The 25678-nt window shown below is 46.8% G+C and overlaps 1 protein-coding gene across 1 annotated transcript; it reads left to right on the plus strand.

Annotated features, from left to right (window-relative positions):
• Window positions 1-648: 648 nt before the first annotated feature.
• ARFGAP2 (ARF GTPase activating protein 2) lies at window positions 649-15806 on the plus strand. The gene is made up of 16 exons (XM_073541629.1): window positions 649-814; window positions 2866-2984; window positions 6300-6372; window positions 6460-6591; window positions 7522-7602; window positions 7754-7859; window positions 7940-7996; window positions 8489-8541; window positions 8614-8750; window positions 8824-8955; window positions 9482-9607; window positions 9735-9872; window positions 12342-12465; window positions 14466-14559; window positions 14869-14987; window positions 15071-15806. Exons 1-16 carry the CDS (start codon window positions 740-742, stop codon window positions 15089-15091), a joined length of 1587 nt encoding a protein of 528 aa, XP_073397730.1. The 5' UTR covers window positions 649-739; the 3' UTR covers window positions 15092-15806.
• The last annotated feature ends 9872 nt before the right edge of the window (window positions 15807-25678 follow it).

The following is a 25678-nucleotide window of genomic DNA, read 5'->3' on the forward strand; positions in this document are numbered from 1 at the left end:
GGATGAGGCTTGTGTCGTGCGAGACTGACCAACCAGAAACATGTGAGCGCCATATTGGTACACCTTATTGTAGAAGTGATGAAACAGGTTTTTTTTTTTTAAATCCTGAAAAGTGAGTTAAAATAAAACCTCCTGTGACATCATTAAAATGGTAGGAAAAACATAGAAAATCCTGGTGTGTTTCACATCTGGCTGTATTTGAATCCACTGGTGTCCACAGACAGAAGTGGCTCCTGTGCGAGTAGAATATGGGCCCGCTGCAGTCATATAGCTTCTTCCAATGCGCGGTTCCCCCTGCTTTGGAGCTGGATGTGGCCCCATTACATTCCGGGTCTCTGTGCAGCTGTAGAGGTTGCACCAATGATATGTACACCCCATCATAGGAGAGATTAAGGTTCAGCCAGACTCAGGACACGGCAGTGTTTTCTATGCCCATTATTTCTATTTTAATGAAGTCACAATAGAGAATGTTTTGCTTTCAATTCGCTTTTCTGGATTGAAAAATCCTTTTTCATCACGTTAAGGCTTAGGTGTACCAATATGGCGCTTGCATGACGTCACAGAAGCGTACCCTACTTCTGATTGGTTAATAGCAGTAGCTCCGCCCAGCAATGAGTTCTACTCAGTGATTGGTCAACTTCCGGCCGCTTGTGTCCTACTCTGTGAGTGGTTGTTACGTTCTGCTTGGTGATTGGCGAAGACGCGGCACCACCGTGGTGGTTGATGGGAGTGAGAAAACATGGCGACGGCTGAGCCGAGTAAAGCGGAGATCCAAGCCGTGTTCAAGCGACTGCGGGCGGCGCCTACGAATAAGGTGAGGACGGAGCGGAGCCACTGGCTGACGAGGCCTGACACTGTTATCTGGCAGGAGGAGCTGTGTGTGGGTTCTGTGGTGGACTACAAGTCCCAGCAGTCCCTGGCTCAGGCATTCCGAGCCTTGTAGTCCCTCTGGAGATAGAGAAGCGGCCTATAATAGTCTTACTGATCCCAGGGGACACGTTACTGCTCGCAGTTATCAGCCAGCGGTCACTCAGCTTCCCAGGAGGAGATGATACTAAGATATGGGCAGATTACACATTTATAGGGGGTCCCTGCCCCCAGTAAGAGGTCGGCTGTGTAATACCGCACCTCCCCCATAGAGGCCGCTGCAGCAGGGGATCGCCTGATGGTGGCGATCAGAGGACTATCATCCGGGCTGCCGCCTAGTGGTGGACGACCCCTTTAACAACTGATCATCAGTCGTGCACAAACCCCTTTAACAAGCGGTGATCGGGGCTCGTTATGAGCCGAGATCTGTAGACATTGGCGACAGGTTCATCAGGTTGTGTTCAAGGTGACCGTCATTGGATACAAGACGAGCGGCGTCTGCGTGCAGAGAGTCCAGAGGAGACCACCATGTAACCAGAGCGGACCCCCAACCAGAGCTAAAGCCAGTGATGGCAGCAGCGTGTGGAGACCACGATCAATAAAGATCCCTGGGGGGACTTGTGTAACTCCGCCATTTATGCCATACACCATTAATACACAATAGGTCCTGACTTGGTGATTCCAGGGGGTCCGACCATTGATCCCAAGATCGAGGCTCTGAAATGCCCCATTGCATAGAGATGGTTACATGTCTGCACCGCGGTTCTATTTATTCCTCCCAGCTGTCACCGGCAGAGGTCATTTATGGGCAATCACTTTAGTGCCATAGATACCTCATGCTGCCCTAGACCCAGCTGACTTTCCCCTATATACATGCACACTCAGTGCAGCAGAGCATACATGGGTAGAGAGGAGTACGCTGCTGTCAGACACTTCTGAAGGCGTTAACGTTCAGTGCCTCTGATGTTTCTTCATCTGTCGGGGGGGGGGGTTTGGGAGAAGGAATGACTGCCGGTCCCACCAGAACCGCAGAGCAGCAGCTTTTCTCAAGTGGGGGTCCTTTTGACAGGAAAGCCCCCTTATGGTATTTCATTGTTTGTATATAGGGTCTGTATTGTGTATTTCTGTAATAAATTGGGGGAAGTTCATTATTATCAGATTTCTGTCCACTCATAAAGGAGCTAAGGGGGGAGGGGATTGGCTCAGCTACTTGATATAGCAGAACTATCCAAACAGAGGAGGTGACGTGGGACCGGGCTAGGCCTCTAAGCCTCTCTGGATCTTGAATCTTCCACTGACTAACAACAAACAGATTTCACAAATAATTTGAAGCGCGAACAATCTGATCCTTTCATTATGTACATAAAGGAGTTCTTCCGCTTCTTTAAAAAGTAAAAACTGTGCTGCACGGATTAAAAAATGAAATGACTCGTACGCCCCGATCCGCTCCCCTTCACTCTTGTTCTGGGGTCCCTCATCAGCCTCCGCACGTCCTCTTGCAGGCAGGATGAATGTATGAACGCAGCGTTGAATACAGGGTGTGCAGGTGCTATCCCCATCTGGCCAGAGGAGTGGGCGCAGGGACCATCGGGGACCTGGAAGAGGAGCTGAACACCTTCTATAACAATGCTGCCCGTCCTCTGTGCCTCACAGTATAATAAAGAATATTCCCATTTGGTTACATCCATTACTAATCGCCTCCTGGAGCTGAAGCTCGTGTTTTGGATGCAGGTGGGCCGTCGAGACCCTGGATGTGAAGCATCACCCTCTGTCGCTCTCTGTGTGCAGAGTCCGTGCTGCATAGTCAGGGGCGCCGTTACTTCCCCTTCGTTGGCTCCTCCTGGTTCCAGGTGTAGATATAATATTCGATTACCTTTCCATTAGACGTCGATGACAAGTACAAGCAGCAGCTTTGCTTTTCCATGACACTTTTCTCTGGTTGCATTAGTGCAGTTGAGGCAGATGCTCTCATTAACCCTTTCTCTGCCTTTCTTCCAGTCCTGCTTTGACTGTGGAGCCAAGAATCCCAGCTGGGCCAGTATTCCCTATGGAGTGTTCCTATGCATTGATTGCTCCGGCATACACCGGTCTCTGGGCGTCCACCTCAGCTTCATCAGGTGAGACCATTTTGCGCAGGGGTCTTGTTTTGTTTTAGGGTTTTTCTAGCCTCCCACTTCTAATAATAATAATAATAATCTTTATATAGCGCCAACATATTCCGCAGCGCTTTACAGTTTAACAGTTTAAAAACACAAGTCATAAGTAACAACATTAACAATACAATAATTAAAGCAAAATAAGACGAAGTAAGATGAAATAAGCCGCCCCTGCTGGTGAGAGCTTACAATCTACAATGAGGTGGGGGAGATACAGAGTACAGGTGTGTATTTACAATGATATATTTACAATGATGGTCCAGCCATCTTGAGGGAGTGAAGGATGGATGGAGATAGTGAATGGGCTACACACGCACACTTACACATAGAAAGACTTTGATTAGTGATGAACAAGTGTGTTTTGAGGGAGCGCCTAAAACTATGCAAATTGTGGATAGTCCTAATTTCTTGGGGTAGAGCATTCCAGAGGATAGGAGCAGCACGGGAGAAGTCTTGGAGTCGGGAGTGGGAGTTACGGATTAGTACAGAGGTTAGTCGAAAGTCGTTTGCAGAGCGCAGCGATCGGCTAGGCCGATAGACAGAAATGAGGGAAGAGATGTAGGGGAGTGCCGCACTGTGGAGAGCTTTGTGGGTGAGAACAAGTACTTTGAATTGGATCCTATAATGAATGGGCAGCCAGTGTAAGGACTGGCGAAGAGCGGACGCGTCCGAGTACCGATTAGCCAGATGGACGACCCTGGCTGCTGCATTAAGTATGGACTGGAGAGGGGATAGTCGAGTGACGGGGAGGCCAATTAATAGAGTGTTGCAGTAATCCAGGCGGGAGTGGATCAATGCTACAGTGAGGGTTTTTGTTTCCATGGTGAGAAAAGGGCGGATTCTAGAGATGTTCTTTAGGTGTAAGCGGCAAGAGCGGGCAAGAGATTGTATATGAGATGTGAAGGAGAGATTGGTGTCAAACATAACACCCAGACAGCACGCCTGCTGCCGGGGTGTTATTGTGGTACCACCGACGGAGAGGGAAATGTCAGATTTAGGGAGCATAGTAGACTGCGGGAGCAGAAGAAGTTCATTTTTGGAGAGGTTGAGTTTCAGATAGAGAGCGGACATGATGTTGGAGACTGCGGACAGACAATCAGTGGCGTTCTGTAGTACAGAGGGGGTAAGGTCGGGGGAAGATGTGTATAGTTGTGTGTCATCAGCATAAAGATGGTACTGAAAGCCAAATCTGCTGATGGTCTGTCCAATTGGGGCCGTGTACAGAGAGAAGAGAAGGAGGCCAAGGTCTGAGCCCTGAGGTACCCCGACAGTGAGAGGAAGAGGAGATGACGTACAGCCAGAGAACAAAACACTGAAGGAGCGGTCAGAGAGATAGGAAGAGAACCAGGAGACTTAATGCCTAGTGACTGGAGCCTAGAGAGTAGGAGATGGTGGTCAACAGTATCGAAAGCTGCAGATGGGTCAAGAAGAATGAGCAGAGAGTGGTCACCGTTACGTTTTGCTGTCAGAAGGTCATTGGTCACTTTGATGAGTGCAGTTTCAGTCGAATGTAAGGGGCGGAAGCCGGACTGTGAAGGGTCTAGAAGGGAGTGAGTGGAGAGATAACGGGTAAGGCGGGAGTAAACTAGGCGTTCCAAAAGTTTAGAGATGAAGGGGAGATTGGAGACTGGTCTGCAGTTGTTTGTGCAGGATGGGTCGAGAGCGGGTTTCTTTAGTAATGGAGTGAGGTTGGGAAAATGCCCGAGGAGAGGGAAAGATTAAAGATTGTAGGTAGGTGAGTTGTGACGACTGGAGAGAGAGACTGGAGGAGATGTGAGGGAATGGGGTCGGTAGAGCATGTAGTCGGACGAGAAGAAGAGAGGAGTCTGGAGACTTCTTCTGTGATGGGATCAAATGTGGAAAGTGAGCCATGGGAGATGCATGAAGGGGTGGGAGTCACAGCACTAGGTGGTTGGGAGCAGATTTCCTGACGGATATTATCTATTTTTTCTGTAAAGTGGGAGGCCAGGTCATCAGCACAAATGTCTGTGATAGGGGCTTGTGCTTTTGGCCTGAGGAGGGAGTGAAAAGTGTCAAAAAGTTTCTTGGGGTTGTTGGCTAGTGAGGAGATCAGGGTGGTGAAGTAGGTCTGTTTGGCAAGGTGAAGGGCAGCGTTATAGGTTCTTAACATAAATTTGAAGTGGATGAAGTCTTCTGGTGTGCGGGTTTTTTCTCCATAGGCGTTCAGCACTCCTAGAGCATCGCTGGAGAAGTTGAGTTTCGATGTGAGCCATGGCTGTTTTACTCTGTGTTTGGAGGTTCTGAGGGTGAGGTGCGCTACCTGGTCAAGGGTGCTTCTAAGAGTGTCATTGTAGTGATGAACAGCCAGATTAGGACAAGAAAAAGAGGAGATTGGGGACAGTGATGAGTGTAGAGAATCTGAAAGTGTCTGAGGGTTAATAGCTTGTAGATTTCTGACTGTGTGGTAGGTAGGAGTGAGCTGGGGTTGGCGAGGATTTGTGAGCGTGAAGGAGAGAATGTTGTGGTCAGAGAGTGGAAGCGGTGCGTTATTTAGGTGGGAGATTGAACAGAGCCGGCCGAAGATCAGGTCAAGGGTGTTACCGTCCTTGTGTGTCTCAGAGGTTGAAAGCTGTGAGAGGCCTAGAGAGGTGGTTAGTGATAGAAGCTGGGATGCAGATGTGGAAGTAGGACTGTTAATGTGGATGTCAAAGTCTCCCAGGATAAGGGTTGGAAGTTCTGAGGACATGAAGTGCGGCAGCCAGGCTGAGAAGTGGTCAAGGAAGTGGGTGGGTGAGCCTGGGGGCCGGTATATGACCGCTACCCTGAGGGAGAGGGGACGGAAGAGCCTGATGGTATGGACCTCAAAAGAAGGGAATAATCGTGGTGTCTGTTGGCTATTTGCCAGTCTTGTGCCTCTGTCCTGATACTTATATGGCGCTACACCATAATTCTCTCCTGATGCGGAGGTGAGAGGCCCCGGGTCGCCCCTGTCCTGTGGCTCGTGCTGTTTCCATAGTACATGTTTTCCAGCACACACCGGTCCATACAGCAAGTCATGTAAAGATGAAGGTCCGCAGCTGTGGACCCTCCAATACCGTCAGCACTGACCTGGGTCCTGTACAAGAAATGAACACTAAATGCAAACACGATACAACAGAGATCTCCCATTTGTGCCTCTCCAGCTGTTGCAAAACTACAACTCCCAGCATACCTTGACAGCCGCAGGACAAAGGAGATGGGGGTTGTGCTTCTATAAAAGGGCTGTGGCTCAGCCGAGGAGTTGATCATTAACATAGCGGCTTGTTTCATTGTCAGGTCCACAGAACTGGATTCCAACTGGAGCTGGTTTCAGCTGAGGTGTATGCAAGTCGGGGGCAATGCCAACGCTGTGAGTATCTGGAGGGCAGCCCGTGTCTTGTCTGGGGGGTGACGAGCATGACACATTCTTGTGTTTTTTTTTGTTTTTTTTTTGCAGAACGCTTTCTTCCACCAGCACGGCTGCACCACCAATGACACCAACGCCAAGTACAACAGCCGCAGTGCCCAGATGTATCGGGAGAAGATCAGGCAGCTGGCCGCCTCTGCCATGTCTAAGCATGGCACCGATGTGAGTGTCCTGAAAGGGGCGCTCTGCTGCAATATTCTAGATTGTCTGCTTATTGCAGTGCGTCTTCTGCGTGGTCCCCACCACCACTAATGGCTGACACCAGGGACACAGGCTCTTTAGTGCACTGTGCCGCCATAGTGGTCAGATATTGAAATTCGCCTCTATGGATGTGTTTTGTTCCGGAAGCCTCTTTTTTTTTTTTTTTTTCCCTCGTTTTTAATGCAGCAATTGGCGCCACCTTCAGAATGGACCAGACATTTATTTTAGCCACTTCGCAGCTTTTGAAGTCTGAAGTGGTTAACCCATTCACAACATATGACGTATATTTACATCATATGTAATTTCCCTGACTCTGATGCTGGCTCCGACGCTGAGCCCGCATCTTTCCCGGCACCTGATTTAATCAGTCATGGTGTCTTTAACTGCCATGGGTGGATCAGAACTCCACCCTCAGCTGTTAGCCAGTTAAATCCAGCTCTCAATCTCTGACAGCGGGATTTAACAGGTGCTGGCCAGAGGCGCATCAAAAAACCACTGCATCCTGTGATTGACTGCAGCAATCAGGTGATTTTAGCAGCATTTCTTCGGACGCTTTTCTGATAATGCTCTATTCAATGTCATCTGAGTGAATAGTCTTAGAAATGGTGGAACAATGACTTCTCTGCCCCCTGTGCGGACGCAGACCATGGAGCGTCCTATTGGTAGCGGTAGGTATCAGGTAATTTACTTCTTGCTGATCCGAGCCCCCCCAGGGAATGCTTTTTTCCCCAGATAGCCTCTCCATTTAATGTCCATCCATTTCTTAAGCCCATAGTCTTGGTGTATTAGGTTTCAGATGCTTTTCCAACATGAGGTCCATTGTTAAGTTTGGGCACTGGATTATTTTAGCTGCAACTGAGGACTTTACGTTTTTTTTTTTTAAATTTTCAGCTTTGGGTGGACGGGATGAATTTGTCTCTATCAAACTCTCCAGAGAAGAAGGAGTCAGACTTTTTTGCCGAGCTTGCCCAGGTATGCCCTGCTCTCAGTTGCTGGGTAGGTCTTGGCAGTGTACGCCTGAGGCGGATGGCCTATATGGACCGCAATGGTTCTCATGGGGACGTGATCCACTAATCCACATCATGGGAGTTTTATATCCTATCGATTCCTGTTCATATTTCAGTCTTCCGGCTCCTGGGAAGCGACACCAGTCCTAGAGCAATCACCAGAGACCATCCAGCCAGCAGCCAAACCGCCAGCCGGTGCCCCCTCTGGGGCCGATGCCTCATGTGAGCGTTTCCTCATGCTGTCTCTTGTGATATTAGGTTTTCCATTGTCTTCGCTGCTTCTCATCAGTTTCTTCTAACAGGTGCGGAGTCGGGGCCCAGTGTTGACAACCTGAGCACGTCGCCCAAAGCTACAATAGGTAGGTGACGCAGGCATCGTCCGTCAGCTCTTACTGTGTGGGAGGGTAATACCTGTGAAGCCCATGTGGAGGGACGATGGCAGCTCCTTATTCCTCCAGCAGGCTCCCTCCTCCACTGAATTGTCGTCCATTTCTTCCCCAGACCAGGCCATGTGCCTCTGTGTTCAGGAGCCTTCCCCCGGCACAGGTGACCATGGCTGCTGTGTGCTTGGCATGTCTGTGCAGTGCAGACCGGGCTCTTACCCTCGCTTTACTTGGTGACTTTGCCGGTTGTTTGCTTGATTTCTTTGGATTTCTAGCCAGATGTAGTGACGAGTCATCTGAATCACCCATTGATGATCCACACACGTGGATGTGCGTCGTCCGGGTCCTGCCGTACTAACCATACCTAGTGTTTAGCATGGTGGTCACTACTGCGCTCTGCCACAGGATTACTAACGTGGAGCCGACGTACATTGCCACCATTTCACCATCTTTGCTGCTTTCTTGTAGAGGTGAAACCTTCTCTCATCGGGAAGAAAAAACCTACAGCCGCCAAGAAAGGGGTAAGTCCTACAAGATAACAGGTGAGAGTCTGTAACCTGGACGAATGGTCCTTATACTTAACTCCCTTACAGTTAGGGGCGAAGAAGGGGCTCGGTGCGCAGAAAGTGAGCAGCCAAAGCTTCAGTGAGATTGAGAAGAAGGCGCAGGTGGCCGAGAAGCTGAGGGAGCAGCAGGCCGCAGAGCTCCAGAAGGAAGCAGAGGAGTCTCTGTGAGTATCCGTGTGTGCGCTGCCATCAGTCTGACTATACAGGGTGCACACCTCACCATGGCTCTCTGTCCAGGGTCTCCTCCATGAGGCTGGCTTACCAAGAGCTTCAGATAGATCTCAAGAAGGAGGAGAAGAAACTGCAGAACTTGGAGGGAAAGAAGAGAGAACAGGCTGAGCGCCTGGGGATGGGCCTGGCTTCCCGCAGGTACTGACTGCCGTCCGTTTGCTGTACCAGTGTTATACCCGGCAGTGCACCGAGTGCTGCTTTATCGGGGCTACTAGCTGTCAGTGAGTAGAGAGGAGCGCTCGTCCCTCCGACACTTCTGTTTTAGTATAAAATAATTTAAATATCTCTTTTCTTGAAACTTATTCCTCGGTGCCATTCCTCTGTTGTTCATCCTGCAACTGTATAAATTGACAGTTGGACAACACTATTCCCTTCTACTTGGTTGTGGCCAAAAGTCTGAAATTGATCATTTTCCCAGAGGAAAATTAAGTTTCTATGTGTCAGGTGAGGCTTGTTTGGTCACGATAGGCCCCGTTCATACGTCTGTGTTGTATACGACCTGTGCTCAGATCACCAGGTCTTCTGTGCTGCACATACTGCCACCATATAGCAGGAGACATGCAGCCGGCTCTGACGTCGTGGGCTGTGCAGCTACACTCGGTGACATGTTGGGGCAGGGTTACCCATGTCTAACTTTCCCTTCTTATATTTCTCTTTTGCCCAGCTCTGTCTCTCACTCGGTTCTGTTGGAGATGCATGTGATTGAACAAGACACGCCTGTCGTGACCAAGTCAACCCGATCTCAGCTTGACCTCATGGAGGACGCCAGCTTCACCTCTGGGCCTCCGAAGTACGTTTCATTTTGTGTCCTATGGTTTCTGATGATGTCGCTTAGTTGTAGCTGAAGATCCAAGATGTAAAACTGGAAGTTACTCCTGGTAATCCTATGTCAGGACTGAAATGTTCTCTCTCTTTAGATATAAAGATAACCCGTTCTCACTGGGGGAAGGATTTACTCCACGGTGGGAAAACGAAATCTCAACGTGGGGATCCGCAGAGAAGGCCGAGGACGAGCGAGAGGTGACCATCTCCAGCATTCAGCCCACACGAGACAGGTGAGTACGCGGCCACTTTCGGCTGCTCAGGTCCGTACAGGCAGCGCCGCATCCATTATAAAAAAAAAAAACCCTTTATGGCTCCAAAAAGCGAATTTGTATGATACAGACAACTGCTCCCCGCACTGTAAGGGGGTCCCTCAGCTGTTTCTAGCAGTGATATAACCACTAGTGATGAGGAATGTGCTGGGATAAGGCATTATCATGCTCGTGTACCAATAGTGTCTTCGGCGTGCTGGAATCCTGCGCTTGAGTCCCGCAGCTGCGTGTCTCATGGCTGGTAGCCAGCTGCAACACATGCAGGAATTGCCCGTTCATTGAGCATGTCAAAGACACTCGGTTAGCAACCGAGCATGATAACACGCTCGCTCATCACTAATAACCACCTATGAAATATAGACGCCTGTTGTGGGAAAACTAATGTAAGGCCGTATGGGGGGGGGCGTGAGGCATAAAATTCAGCCTTCATCCCCTCACTATAGAGTGATCCTTTTTATGTCTCAGTATTTCTTGTGTAAAGTTCAGTGATTGGTGAATATAATACAAGGAGGAAAAGCACAAATGTTAAAACGCAAGAAGATCTTCACTGCATTAGTAGTTTGGGTAAAGGAGGAACGCTGCCTTTACTGTCATCATCTGTGCTGTCACCCCTCACCTAACTAAAATATTTAACCTCTCTCTCTTCTGGTATCTTTCCCTCCTCATCTAAGCATGCCATCATACATCCACTACTTAAAAAAAACCATCCCTCGACCAAAACTGTGCCGCTAACTATAGACCTGTCTCTAATCTTCCCTTCATCTCTAAACTCCTGGAACGCCTGGTCCACTCCCGTCTTATCCGCTATCTCTTTGATAACTCTCTTCTTGACCCTCTCCAATCCGGTTTCCGCTCTTTACACTCTACTGAAACTGCCCTCACTAAAGTCTCTAATGATCTGCTAACAGCTAAATCAAATGGTCATTACTCCATGCTAATTCTCTTGGATCTCTCGGCAGCATTCGACACTGTGGATCATCAGCTCCTCCTCACTATGCTCCGTTCCATTGGCCTCAAGGACACCGTTCTCTCCTGGTTCTCCTCCTATCTCTCTGACCGCTCCTTTACTGTATCTTTTGCCGGTTCCTCCTCCTCTCACCTTCCCCTTACTGTTGGGGTCCCCCAAGGATCGGTTCTAGGCCCCCTCCTCTTCTCCTTGTACACTGCCCCTATTGGTCAAACAATCAGTAGATTTGGTTTCCAGTACCATCTCTATGCTGATGACACCCAATTATACGCTTCTTCTCCTGACATCACGCCAGACTTTCTAGAAAACACCGGCGATTGTCTAAACACTGTGTCTAACATCATGTCCTCACTATATCTGAAACTGAACCTGTCAAAGACTGAACTCCTTGTCCTTCCTCCCGCTACTAATGTACCTATACCCGACACCGCCATTTCCGTGTGTGGTTCCACTATTACTCCCCAGCAACATGCCCGCTGTCTTGGGGTCATACTTGACTCCGAGCTTTCATTCGCCCCCCACATCCGATCACTGGCTCGCTCTTGTCATCTGCACCTCAAAATCATTTCTAGAATTCGACCTTTTCTTACTTTTAACTCCGCAAAAACTCTTACTGTTTCTCTTATTCATTCTCGTCTGGACTATTGTAACTCTCTTCTAATCGGTCTCCCTCTTACCAAACTCTCCCCCCTCCAATCTGTCTTGAATGCAGCTGCCAGGATCATATTTCTCGCCAATCGTTACACCGATGCCTCTACCTTGTGCCAGTCATTACACTGGCTACCCATCCACTCCAGAATTCAGTATAAACTTATTACCCTCACCCACAAAGCCCTCCATGGCTCAGCACCACCCTACATCTCCTCCCTTGTTTCAGTATACCACCCTACCCGCGCCCTCCGTTCTGCTGATGACCTGAGGTTAGCATCCTCAATAGTCAGAACCTCCCACTCCCGTCTCCAAGACTTTACACGTGCTGCGCCAATTCTTTGGAATGCACTTCCCAGGTCAATACGAGTAGTCCCCAATCCCCACAATTTTAAGCGTGCCCTGAAAACGCATTTATTCAGACTGGCCTACCGCCTCAACACATTAACCTAATCTATCCCTGTGTGGCACAGCCAAAAGTTTTACCATAACCAGGTTCCCCGCATCATGTTCCCACATGCTTTATGCATCCATTAGCCCTCTGTGTCTGTACTGTTACACACTTAACATTATGGCTGGTCCATACAATCAGGGCAATTGTTACCACCCACCTCTCGTGTCTCCCTCTTTCCTCATAGACTGTAAGCTTGCGAGCAGGGCCCTCATTCCTCTTGGTATCTGTTATGATCTATGTGATTATTGTTATGCTGTAATGTCTATTGTCTGTACAAGTCCCCTCTGAAATGTAAAGTGCTGCGGAATATGTCGACGCTATAGAAATAAAATTTATTATAATTATCATCTTTCTATTGCAGACCTGCAAATAGGAGGAAGCTAGAGAGCGCCGCGTCTCCGGAGTCCAACGAAGCTCGCACAAAATTTGCCAGCGCAAAAGCGATCTCGTCAGACATGTTTTTCGGGAGAGAGCAGGATGCCGAGGTACGATCTTTGAGTCCCAAGTGTGAATTGTGCCGGCGCGTCTTCTAGTGCTGGGATTTTTATTTTACCTTTACCACTTGGCCAAGTGCAAACACCAGAAAAAGCCCCAGCAGAAACCAGTCAGTCTCACTTCACCAGCCAGAGGCCTGGGATACGTTCTTTCCACCTTCCTGTATGCTGTTTATTTAAAGGGGTTGTCTGGTGCAAATAGTTTATTAATTTGCACAAGTCAGAAGAGGAGGCACGTTAATCCCCAATAGAATGGAGCTGATCGGTGCAGGTCTCAGTGGTCGGACCCAATAATCTATCTGTTATCACCTATCCTTTAGATAGATGATGGCTTTTCACCAGACAACCCTTTAACGGTATAGACATGTGCTGCAGAGCGCAGGAGGCCACCACGAAATTGTGCAGTGCGGGATTCTGTTCAGATGTCACCTGAGTGCATATGCCCAACATTAGCCAAACATGCCGTGTGCCCCTTGCGTAACTAGAGCCCCCCCATGTCCTTCAAATCGCTATTGTTGGGTTACATCGCCCCTTTCTTGCTTTTTAATAAAGTCCTTCCCGTGACCAGTGGGAATGATTCCAATGAAGCCGAGGGGACGAGCATCTGACGTGCCGCCGCCCGGACTATTCCGACCTATTTAGCTTGTGATGAGATGCAAATCTCAACGTTGTTTTAGCGAAGAAGTGAAAGACTTTATAAAGATGCAGGAATGGGGCGGTGTAGCCGCCTGGTGACTGTGTAGCCGCCTGGTGACTGTGTAGCCGCCTGGTGACTGTGTAGCCGCCTGGTGACTGTGTAGCCGCCTGGTGACTGTGTAGCCATCTGGTGACTGTGTAGCTGACTGTTCGGGTGCATACGGGGCCTGATAGGTTCCCACTCTGCCTTTAGCACTCAGCCCTGACTCCCCCATTGTGTGTTCTGCCTGAGTTTGGTGGGATTCCTCCTAGATTGCCCCCAGGGCTTGTATGTGGTGTAGGGGGGAGGACGGATGTGCCGGCCGGCTCTGCACAGCGCTGCAGAGTATAGGAGCGCGGGGTCAGTAATATGGAGTGAGTTGCAGTCTCTCCTCGTCCGCCTCCATTCCTTTCTTCATCTATCGTTTTATCCAGTTGATTTTCTTTAGTCACACGGATAGTGGTCCCCTCAATAGCGGCTTTCTTCTTACTGTCTTATATTCTGCACAAAGCTCCGGTTTCCCCAGGACACTGATTCATTGGTGTGGAAGTCACCAGCCCGGTGTCGCGTCGCGCTCCGCATCGCTCTGCTCAGCTGCTCCGATGTTCCCTCTGTTGTGTCTCATTCTGTAACCTTTGTGGCAGGAGCATTCATTAGGGCGGCACAGATTTATGACTGTCGCTTCCACCATCACTGTAGAGCCGCTATGTCCTCGCTGGGAGACGAGGGCCGAGCTTTATTCTGATACTGTGCAAAATCCGGCTGATGAAGCAGAGGTGGATGTGTTGCGCAGCAGCTCACGCTGTGGAGACCCCTGTAAGATGGTTTATGTGTTGTTTCTGACCAGATCCCACCTCTGCTCGGTGCTCGCGCTGATGAAAAGCTTCTGGGGGCAGTCAGACACTATTTGCCTATGTGTCTGCTTAGGGTTAGAAGGTCTTGGGGGTCCCATTGGCACATGGCTCCTATGTCTGTTAACCCTTGACATGTCAGGTGGGTGTGTATGGATTGCTCAGGAGCGGAGCTTGCTCCGTAGATGGTGGGTGCCGGCTGTATAGCGCTGACGCGCAGCCGTAATTGATGACATAAACTTAGGCTGAGTTAACGCCTTAGATGCCGCAGTTGCTACTGATTGTGACATCTAAGTGTTTAGAGGGGATAGTTGTGGGGACCCCCTATTTCTTCTGAAACAGATGGACTGCTAGTGTAGTGTGCAGACACATCAGATCCTCCAGAGTGACGGCTGCGGTTTCCAAGTAATGGATCCAGGTCCAGAACGTGGGATAATTAATAATGGTTCCCATTTTGTTTGCAGTATGAAGCCAGGTCTCGCCTGCAGCAGTTGTCCTCCAGTACGTCCATCAGCTCCGCCGACCTCTTCGGAGAGTCTGACTCCGTGAATCCAGGAGGTGATGTTTCTTTCCTTGCATTAAATTGTATTACAGTTGAGTAAAAATACTTGCAGAATCCTGGATCATTGGGTAACGGCAAACCTACTACCTGCAGCATCCCGGCGCCTCTTCTGATTAGCAGGAGCCATGATGTCATGTGCTTGTTGCACCGCCACGTAATAGCACTGCATGGCCTGCTAATCAGAGGAGGCGTCGCAGGTGGCTGGTGCGGGGGCTGCTGGACACCGGTGCTCTGAATTGTTTTTTTGCTCATGTCTAGTTTTTATCCAGTTCTGTATTGATGAATGTATTGTGACCCCCCCCCAGCTGGCGTCTCCCTGGGTAATGTCATCCCAGCCGCAGACATCACCCACTTCAAGCAAGGCGTTAAATCTGTTGCCGGCAAGATGGCGGTCCTGGCCAACGGCGTGATGAGCTCTCTCCAGGTGCCACTTCTGCTAATCCCTGCGTTTGTTTGCTGCCTCCATTATGTGTCATATTAACCCCTGGCTGCTTTTCTTTCCCACAGGATCGATACAGCTCCTATTAAATCATCAGGAAAGATGAAGTCGGATCCTGCTGTAGCATTGTCCTATATTACTTCTCTATAGGGCTCGGGAAATGAGGGGGTCAGGGCGGGAGTAATGTGTCCCCCTTTATAGAAAATGACCGCTTCAGTATTTCTAACACCACGTCCACTACCGGAGCAGTTCTCACCCCACTTCCGGTGTCCGCTGTCGCTTGTGCCCATCAGCTGCTGCCCCCCCCCCCCCAGCGAGGGACGCCCCGGACTGTGTGCTTTATCTTGTGTGTTCGTGTGAGATCACTCTGTGGGGGTCTCTTATGACGGCAGGGTCTTCTGCATAGCATGTGATGACTGCGTTGTAGATAGGATGAGACACTGATAATGGAGGAGACATGGCGCACCTCATCCTAGAGAATTGATGACTGTTACTGTTGGGATGAGGCGGCCAGCCTGTCCTTCATTATTCTGTGTGACTCTTGTGGTTTTAATATTTTAATCTGTTGCAAGTGTGGAGCGTACGGTGCCACGAGGAGAGTCGCATTCACTGCGCCCCAGCATGGCGGGAGAGACTTCATAGAGACCGGCTGCATGAGTATTTATTTTGTCGTCTCTTGGTGCACAGCTGCCCGTCGGGTGCAGGACTGGGTGCGGAGATTTTACTTTGAACCACGTGCCTCTCGGATATTATTTACAGTGATGACCCTGCAAAAGTGAATAAAGATACTGAGGCTTGAGCGCAGGTCTGTGTGACTCCTCTGGTGTAACGTGAGAGCGAGTTAATTTAGTTCACCGCACACTCAGACTGTATGCAAATAAGTGTTCATCTTATTACATGTGGGAGCCAAACAGGAATATAGCACACAGTGGAGGCGATAGAAATAAAAGACGTTTCGGCTCAGCCCGAGCCTTTATCATCGCTGAAATATAAAGAGAGAGAAATCAGAAATTGACCAAAACAGATAAATCACAAAAATCCATAAAATATAAAGGTTATCCCAGTGGAACACAAGGTAAGAACATATACATATATACAGTATGATAATCCATAGTTAAGGATACATCAATCAAATGCCTAGTAAACTAGCACCAACTAGAACTAAGATTTCAAGGAGTGGTTTCCCCCCACATATCAGGTATTATCGTACTCAGAACAAATTGCACAATAACGTTTGCAGTTCAGTTTCCCCTGTTACCTTTGGTAAAATAAAAAAAAATTGGACCTGAAGTAATTTTTTTGGGAAAAAAAGTTAAATGTTCAATTTTTTTTTTAAACATTCAAAAAATTCCTGTGAAGCACTTGAAGGGTTAATACATTTCTTGAATGTGGTTTTGAGCACCTTGAGGGGTGCAGTTTTCAGAATGGTGTCACTTTTGGGTATTTCTTATCATATAGACCCCTCAAAGTGACTTCAAATGTGATGTGGTCCCTAAAAATAAAATGGTGTAAAAATGAGAAATCGCTGGTCAACTTTTAACCCTTATAACTTCCTAACAAAAAATATTTTGGTTCCCAAATTATGCAGATGTAAAGTAAACATGTGGCAAATTTTATTTATTAGGTTATTTGTGTGCCATATCTCTGTGATTTAAGGGCATAAAAATTCAAATTTGGAAAAAGCATCATTTTCAACATTTTTGCCAAATTTCTGTTTTTTTCACAAATAAACGCAAGTTATATGAATGAAATTTTACCACTAACATGAAGTACAATATGTCACGAGAAAACTGTCAGATTCACCGGGATCCATGGAAGCGTTCCAGAGTTATTACCTCATAAAGGGACAGTGGTCAGAATTGTAAAAATTGGCCCGGTCATTAACGTGCAAACCACCCTTGGGGGTAAAGGGGTTAAGCATGTGAGTGGATCAATCAAGCTGTGGGGTTGTGCTGCAGCCAATGGCATGGGAAAGATTTTACAAGTAAAGGGATGAATGGATTCAATGAAATTTCAACAAATTCTTAATGGAAACATTACACCATCTGTAAAAAGGATGAAGTTAAAAGGGGATGGCTTCTACAAATGGATAATGATCCTAAACACATGTCAAAATCCAAAATAGACTATCTCAAAAGGCAGAAGCTGAAAGGTTTACAATGACCCTCACAGCACTCTGATCTGAACATTATTGAAAATCTGAGGCAAGACCTCAAAATAGCAGTGCATGCAAGACGATCCAGAAATCTCACAAAGCTGGAAGAATTTTCCGAGGAAGAATTTTGTAATTTTTAAAATGTAAATGATGAAAATATATATTTTTTTGCCTAAAATGCAAAGAAAATATGTCATGTGTAACTTTAGGCCTTTTAGAGATCATTTCCTCTTCAACTTACTTAACTGTTCCCTATAACAGTAATTTTGACCAGGAGTGCCCAAACTTTTATATTCTAAAGTATATGAATTGGGCTATGCTCCAGAACGCTCTCCATAAAAGTGCATTAGACATGTGACATACATGTAGATTGCATGTCAAGAAAGGGATATATTGTTTTTAAGCACAACACTACTTGTACCCTAGTTTACATGTGTGCAATAAAAAGGGATGATCAGCAGCCATGTGTAATGGTAATGACTATACAAAGTAGTCCAGTGCTATGTATATTCTGCTGTATTGTAATGATCCATAAAAGAAAGGTCAACTATACATGATATACGCTGACTTCACCAATTACTTTATTCAAGTTGGATAATGTGGAAGTTTCCATTAGAAGTCAGGACAGTAGTCTTAAATTTGGCCCTGATGATGATGGGTCCTTAACTCCTGAAGAGTCGTCCTTTAACAAGAGAGGAAAAACCTCCAGTGGAGGAAACCTCTAGGGAACCAAGGTTAAAGGAATGCCCTTCCCTTGGGCTGTGGATAGGTGAGAACAGAGACCGAGCCCGGAATCTGCCTCTTTTTACAGCAGGTACCTCACCTGTGTCGTGGGTACTCTTGGCTGCTGAAAGTCTGGTAAATGTCATATGACTGGATGAGAGCAGTCCAAGCCTGGAATCTGCCTCTTCATGCAGCAAGTAAGGCACTTGTCCGTGAACACGTCTGATTGTGGAAACTCCGGTAAGGGTCATATCCATAGGTGAGAGCAGTCCAAGCCTGGAATCTGCCTCTTCATGCAGCAAGTAAGGCACTTGTCTGTGAACAAGTCTGACTGTGGAAAGTCCGGTAAGTGTCATATCCATAGGTGAGAGCAGTCCAAGCCTGAAATCTGTCTGTTCATGCAGCAAGTAAGTCACTTGTCTGTGAGCATGCCTGACTGTGGAAAGTCCGGTAAGTGTCATATCAATAGGTGAGAGCAGTCCAAGCCTGGAATCTGCCTCTTCATGTAGCAAGTAAGTAACTTGTCTGTGAACACGCCTGACTGTGGAAAGTCCGGTAAGTGTCATCCATAGGTGAGAGCAGTCCAAGCCTGGAATCTGCCTCTTCATGCAGCAAGTAAGTAACTTGTCTGTGAACACGCCTGACTGTGGAAAGTCCGGTAAGTGTCATCCATAGGTGAGAGCAGTCCAAGCCTGGAATCTGCCTCTTCATGCAGCAAGTAAGTAACTTGTCTGTGAACACGCCTGACTGTGGAAAGTCCGGTAAGTGTCATGTCCATAGGTGAGAGCAGTCCAAGCCTGGAATCTGCCTCTTCATGTAGCAAGTAAGTCACTTGTCTGTGAACACGTCTGACTGTGGAAAGTCCGGTAGTGTTATATCCATAGGTGAGAGCAGTCCAAGCCTGGAATCTGCCTCTTCATGCAGCAAGTAAGTAACTTGTCTGTGAACACGCCTGACTGGAAAGTCCGGTAAGTGTCATATCAATAGGTGAGAGCAGTCCAAGCCTGGAATCTGCCTCTTCATGCAGCAAGTAAGTAACTTGTGTGTGAACACGCCTGACTGTGGAAAGTCCGGTAAGTGTTATATCCATAGGTGAGAGCAGTCCAAGCCTGGAATCTGCCTCTTCATGTAGCAAGTAAGTCACTTGTCTGTGAACACGTCTGACTGTGGAAAGTCTGGTAAGTGTTATATCCATAGGTGAGAGCAGTGCAAGCCTGGAATCTGCCTCTTCATGTAGCAGGTAAGTCACTTATCTTTGAGCATGCCTGACTGTGGAAAGTCCAGTAAATGTCATATCCATAGGTGAGAGCAGTCCAAGCCTGGAATCTGCCTCTTTATGCAGCAGGTAATTCACTTGTCCGTGAACACACCTGACTGCGGAAAGTCCAGTAAATGTCACATCCATGGGTGAGAGTAGAGACCGAACCCGGAATCTACCCCGTTGTGCAGCAGGTAAGTCTCTTGTCCGTGAACATGTCTGGTTGCAGAAACGCTGGTAAGTGTCATATCCATGGGTGAATACAGAAACCAATCCTGGAATCTGTGTCTGTTTTGCTTCATCACTGGTTGCCTGATCCTCACATGGTAGCCACCATGTAAAGGAGTTGTAGTGGAGTTGTCCCCTCCTGCTGGAATCCTTTTCAAAATAAAAAGAATAGAATTAAGTACTGTAGATAAAGCACTGAAGAAATGACAAACTCATTTCTTTACTGTATCAAGTGTAATCATCCAAATAATGGGACAGGGCAGCAATAGTTAGATCCTGTGGCCTGCTGGAATACAGCGATGAAGCATTGCACGTCAGCCATTTAACAAGAGACAGTATTTGCAGAACACGTACACTGCACCTTAAATACCATGAAATCCCCCCTATTAGTGGCTGTAATAATTCCTCACCCAAGACCCCAGTCTTTTAATCAATGAACCTATTCCCATCACAATGGTGGGAACATGTTTCGTGGCTTCACAAATGCCGCCGATCATCATGAATGTGACGAGCTGAGGCTGCCACGCCACCCAACCTGCCCAAGCTCTGGCACTTTATCAGAACTGGGCGAAAATGGCGTGAGAATGACAAAAGCCACAATATTTTAGCGCAGCCTGTAGTTTCACCAAAATGTGACATTTCAAAGCTTTTTAATGTCAGAATACTGGGGTAAATGAGTTGATAAATCGGGACCCTAAATCCTTTTGAAATAAATCTAAGATGATCTTCTGAAAAACTTTGAGCTGAGATAGTAAAACACTTACTTCTTTTTATAGAATCCTTCTTTGTTTCGGAAATATCTCATTTGTCGTCCAGGTTGTGAGGACTCAGAATCATAGATATAAACATATCGATCCTCCGATTCTTGAAAGGAAACATTTTTCCCTTTGCTTTTGTTTTTCATGGGATTTCTTCCTTTTAGAATAGACGGAGGTGTCTGTCTGTAGCCATCTAAGTCCGGATTAATCTTGGACTCTTTCGCCTCCACTATACTGGCCTTGTGCAGCATTGTAATGTCTCCAGATGGACAGAAAATGTCAGATTCTCCTGTAACGCAAAATATTGAAATTAGATTTAATAAAATACAAAATTCTATGTGATTAAGATTATTAACACTTACAGGTTATTATAACTTCTAAATAGTATATTAGACTGAGAAAAGAGGGACCCAATCCCCAGAGAAAAGCTCCAGCAATTCAGAGAAAGCAAAGCTTAAAGAGCCACCCGGGACTAAAGTGAGACCTGACTGGCCCAACGCTGCTCCCAGTCGGCTTCCCCCTGCGCTGCTGCACTTGCTGGACAGGTCTACTCTAATGAAAGATATGGGAGAGACCTGTCAGTCAAGGAGATGCCAGCTTGGGACAGCACCAGATTGGTCAAGTCTCTCCATGTGGTCACTGGTCAGCTCTGCAAAATATGTTTTCTACAGATATCTGATATTATCACCCCTAGAATGATACATTGAATTATGACAACAGAAGGGCTGAGTCTCTATAGCTATCAATATATTAACGGCTCGTTCACTGACAAGTTCCCATAGAAGACCATTTTTTAATTTATATATTAGGTTGTTTTTCTATTAAATCTATTTCACGAATGTTCGGAGAACTTACTGTCAGAGGAGGTGACCTCATCCTCATCTGGGCTGTTATCGATTATTACATCAGGGGGTCCAGGCACTGAGATCTTGTTGCCTGTGAGGACGTCTCTCTGTTCATTCCCGGGTCCATGAAGCAAATCACTAATGGTAATCGGTTTGTAGTCCTCACGTTTTCCTGTAACACAGAACATAGAAATCAACATTTCTAAAATAAAAGCTTCCATCATGTTTCTCGTGAATGCCCTGAGAACTTACTGTCAGAGGAGGTGACCTCATCCTCATATGGGCTCATATCGATTATTACATCAAGGGGTCCAGGCACTGAGATCTTGTGGCCTGTGAGGACGTCTCTCTGTTCATTCTCGGGTCCATGAGGCGAATCATCAATGGTAATTGTGATGTAGTCCTCACGTTTTCCTGTAACACAGAACATAGAAATCAACATTTGTAAAATAAAAGCTTCCATCATGTTTCTCCTCTATGTCTAGGGCTATCACAATGTCTTTCTTATGTGTGGACTGGAAGCTGCTTTCTCATTATGAGTATATGGAACCTCACACTGAGTCTCATAGGAAACCACTACCACAACCACACATAAGACATTTTGTGAGCCGACAAAACTGAATTGCGGTCATACGGTTCAGAAGACGACTAGAATGGCGCTGGAAAACAGAGTAGATTGCAAATAGTATTTTATCACCTGTACAGTAAACTACTGATATCTCTAGAAGGGATTAGACAATACATGTGCAGCTGGAGAGCTTCTGGAATGTCAGATTTACTGAGCTACAACTTAAACTAAAAAAGAACCTCCTAGTATATACAAAACTTTTACCTAAAATTGTCATAAAAACCTGTCCTTCAGCACGGGGCCTGTCTACTGGACTATTAAGTGACACTGATTTCCGGTGGAATCCAGTGGAGGGAAAGCTATGTTCTGATCGTTTTGGTCACTAATGTGAAACCTTTACCCCTGATGAAACCTTTGAAATAGAGGGGGAAACACGTTGGAAGCTACAGTTTATCATGTTCTGATAAAACATCAGGTATAATGCTTATTTATATGTAGACGATATTATATTATGCTATATATGCACCACTGTGTTTTGATTACTCATCTGCATAAAACCAGTGATCATTAATCTGAGGTTTAGGGAATATTATCCCTTTGTCTCTTTTTGTGTTTGCATCTGGTGTTAAATGGCCGCCGGACGGGTCCTTGAGGGGAGATATATCTGATTGCGGTTCGTAGTCGCAGTGATGTGATCTCGGAAGCATGCTCCAGCACATATAGTGCTGCCAGAGTTATTAGGCTATTACAGGGCCGGGATTTAGGAGCAGTCATGAGAGATGGGTGGGAATGACCGCTCACATATCCTCATCCCCGGGGTGTGGTTTTGCAGATAAAATGGAGGCCGGGTGTCTCATTCAGTGTCTGGAGCCGGAGATGTGTGGATCTCCTGTTTGTTGGGCTGTGCTAAAGCCTCAATAACCGGACACTCTCCTGAGCGGGCGGACCCGCTACATGATGTGTGGACTTTTTACTTTATGCCAGAAGAGGCCGTTCTTTTGCTTTGCTATCCTCAGCGGTTTATGCAGTTTATATAAACCTGCCCGGACATTTCAGCCATACCGCTTCCTATGCCGACCTCCACCGCAGCCGAGTGAGTACAAACCTCCACACTGGAGACTGACTAATAATGGTTAGGTGTCTGAGGAGCGGATTTACTTCTACTACATCCTAAGTGATGGTGCATGTGCCTCCCGGCTTAATATTTAGATTGGAGGTGGGAGTATACGACATCCACTAAATCCTGTGTTCTGCCTGTTTTGTGTCCTGGAATATCCTTTGGTTACAGTGTATTTTGCTGGCTGAATATATCGGATGTATCGGGACCATCTGACCTGATTGAGGTGGTCTATTTGATGTTTGTACCAGATTTACCACTGACATTTAAACCATCTAAAAAAGATGCAGAAAGCCAGTCTGGTGCCGGCGCTCCCGAAAGTTATATCATGTGCTAAAATGGGTTTTGGGATTATGACCTTTTAGTATTCTTATCTATTGGAGATAACTTGCTCCTCTTTTGTAACCGTGACCAAATGCAAATTTTTTGTGCTGATTCTCAAAAACCATCTTATTAATGGCCTCTTTTTTTGTGACGTGAAAATGACATTGTTACTGTTTTCATTATTACTGTCCCCTCATCACACTTTTCTGGTGCATAATAGGGTCTGGGAGGGAGAGCGGACAAGGAGCGGGGGCGCCATATCGCAATATTAGGGGGTGAACCTCCGCAGAAAGGTAGGGGCATTTTTTTAGGCTGCTTTAGGGCCAGGCCCACTTCCCTCCTGTGACTCTATTATATCTATAAGTCCCCCCTTTTTATGATAATTTTGAATATAAATGTTATATATAGTAGGAGGGTCTTTTTTAGTGTAAGTTGCTGTAATTTTTTGGCCCTCTCTCCCTCTGATTCAGTTTTGCAGATTCATCCGGCTGTAGTTACCATTTAGATTGGTGTTGTTCTCTCTAAAGCCGTTGGCACAAGTTTGACTTTCAACATCTTTCATCGGTTTCTTCTTTTTCAGACAACTATAAAAATGAAAAAATAAAAATCACAATGTAAATCACAAAGTAAAACATGTCTGTATTCTGCAGAATGTAAGAATGAAACCTGTTATCTAGTCCTATCTGTAGAGAGATCACCAGTCAGTCATTGTGGTGTCTAGGACAATCAACAAGTTATTTTCATAAAGTATATACAAGTTGTAGTAGAGCCAGGTAGGACAGGGTTAAGTCCGAGCTTTGCAGGATTTGATTAGATGCACCCACTTAGCTTTTTTTTTTACTACAGCCAGGACCTCTGTTCACTATTTGTGTCTGCTAGATGAAGCAGAGTCGAGTGTACTGGAGCTAGTGAGTGTTCAGCCAACATTTGAGCTATAGCTGAGAGGAAGATGTGCCGGGATCTCTCTGTGAATGGAGACAGCATGGGTCAGCTAGGAAAGCTGAGCAGTCTGTGTGCAGGAGCGGCAGAGAACCGTTCGTCAGCTGCAGCCTGTATAGTATGAACCGGGCCCAGGAGTTGAACACTTCTGTTTGGCACTGGAGGCTGCTGGAACTCGTACTGAAGGGGATACCAAGACTGGTGGGATCGTGCCTCTTCTATGTATGAAGTTTGCTTCTGGAGAAAGGACTGTAATCTGTTCAGGTGAGCTCGCACTGACATATGGGCCCTGCTAAATGCATTATTTGCTGTGACACCTTTGTGCCTAGAAGAGGATGTTTTTGGTTTGGAATCCCTTGGAATTTTGTGAAAGCAATAAAACTGCACCGGTTTGACCCAAACCGCATTGACTATGTGAATGGTACCTAATGCCTATCTGAGAGCGTGAACCCCTACAAAGTCTAATATATGCCCATCAGTTACCCGCAGGGCACAGCTCCAGGGTGACGTGTGTGAGCCACAAGAGGCCTACACTAAAGTATTCCCATTACTGGAGTAACCTGAAGATGTGACATTTCCTCTACAGACTCCTGTGTAGCCCATAAATCATGACTTACTATACTTACCCATAGATGATGGCAATGGGACGCATGAATACTGCGAGGGCGAAGAGAATGGCGGCAGGTATAACCATCCTATAGACGGCATCCTCAGATGGTTCTGGAGGCACGGTGACATTCTCTAAAAAGAGAAAGAACATAAGTGATCAGGTAACCAGAGCTGGAATGTGTTCAGAAGTGGAAACCAAATCCCTGGACCGGGCGGCCTGAGGAGCCAAGTATGACTATTAACAGAGGGGAATTTAGTGTGGAAAATGGTGGATTATTTTTATGTCATATCAATATATAATGGACAATACAGAGATCTGTTCCTTTATATTTCTGGAATAGGGAACAAACACATGATGGGAGACGACACCTGTAGTTACAAGTAACACATGAAGAATCCCCCATTCCATGTATGATGTGACGTCATCTAACTCTCCAGTCACAGAAGAGAAGTGACAGAACCCCTAATGACCCGGAGCCGGACGCTCATACACCGGGCCCTAATCATGGAGCCTAATAGTGTCTGGGGCCGGAGGTGAAAGGTTCCATGTGAGGGACAGATCTGATTTCTGAGCTGCTGATCGCCGGTCTCTTGTGGGCGCCTTCTGCTCCATGTAGTAGTCGGTGCCTCCAGCCCGGAGAGAACAGGATTAATGCTCGGCGTCTCCTCTATGTGACCCTGGAAGCCAAACGGCCTCTTTCCCCAATTTCACATTACATGGTAAAATGAAGAATGTAATTCACAACTACAACTCGTCCCGCAAAAAGATGAACAAGTCCTCATACGGCCATATGAAGGGAAGAAAGTTATGGCTCTTGGAAGAAGGAGAGGAGAAAAAAAAGCCCAAAAACGAAAATTGGCTGCAGAAGGGAAGGGGTTAACTCCGTAGACAGAGTATATCTGGTAATGCACTTACCTTCGCTAATCCTGATCTGCTCTAATGATCGAGGGTTGCGGATAAAGATGGGAGCACCTTCCGCGGGTGCTAATAGCACGCTGAGAACTAGAAGTAGTCTAAGCAGCATTGGAGCCTGGAGGAATATCGCTTACTGTGTGCGGCACAATCAGCTTCTCCAGACAAAGGGTCTGACTGCAACATCGCTGGTTAGAACCAAGCATTCCGTGACATCACAGCTGGAACCCAATAGTGAC

The sequence above is a fragment of the Dendrobates tinctorius genome, unplaced genomic scaffold, assembly GCF_039654945.1.
Source record: "Dendrobates tinctorius isolate UK_male_01 unplaced genomic scaffold, ASM3965494v1 ptg000124l, whole genome shotgun sequence".
NCBI classification, from domain to species: Eukaryota; Metazoa; Chordata; class Amphibia; order Anura; family Dendrobatidae; genus Dendrobates; species Dendrobates tinctorius.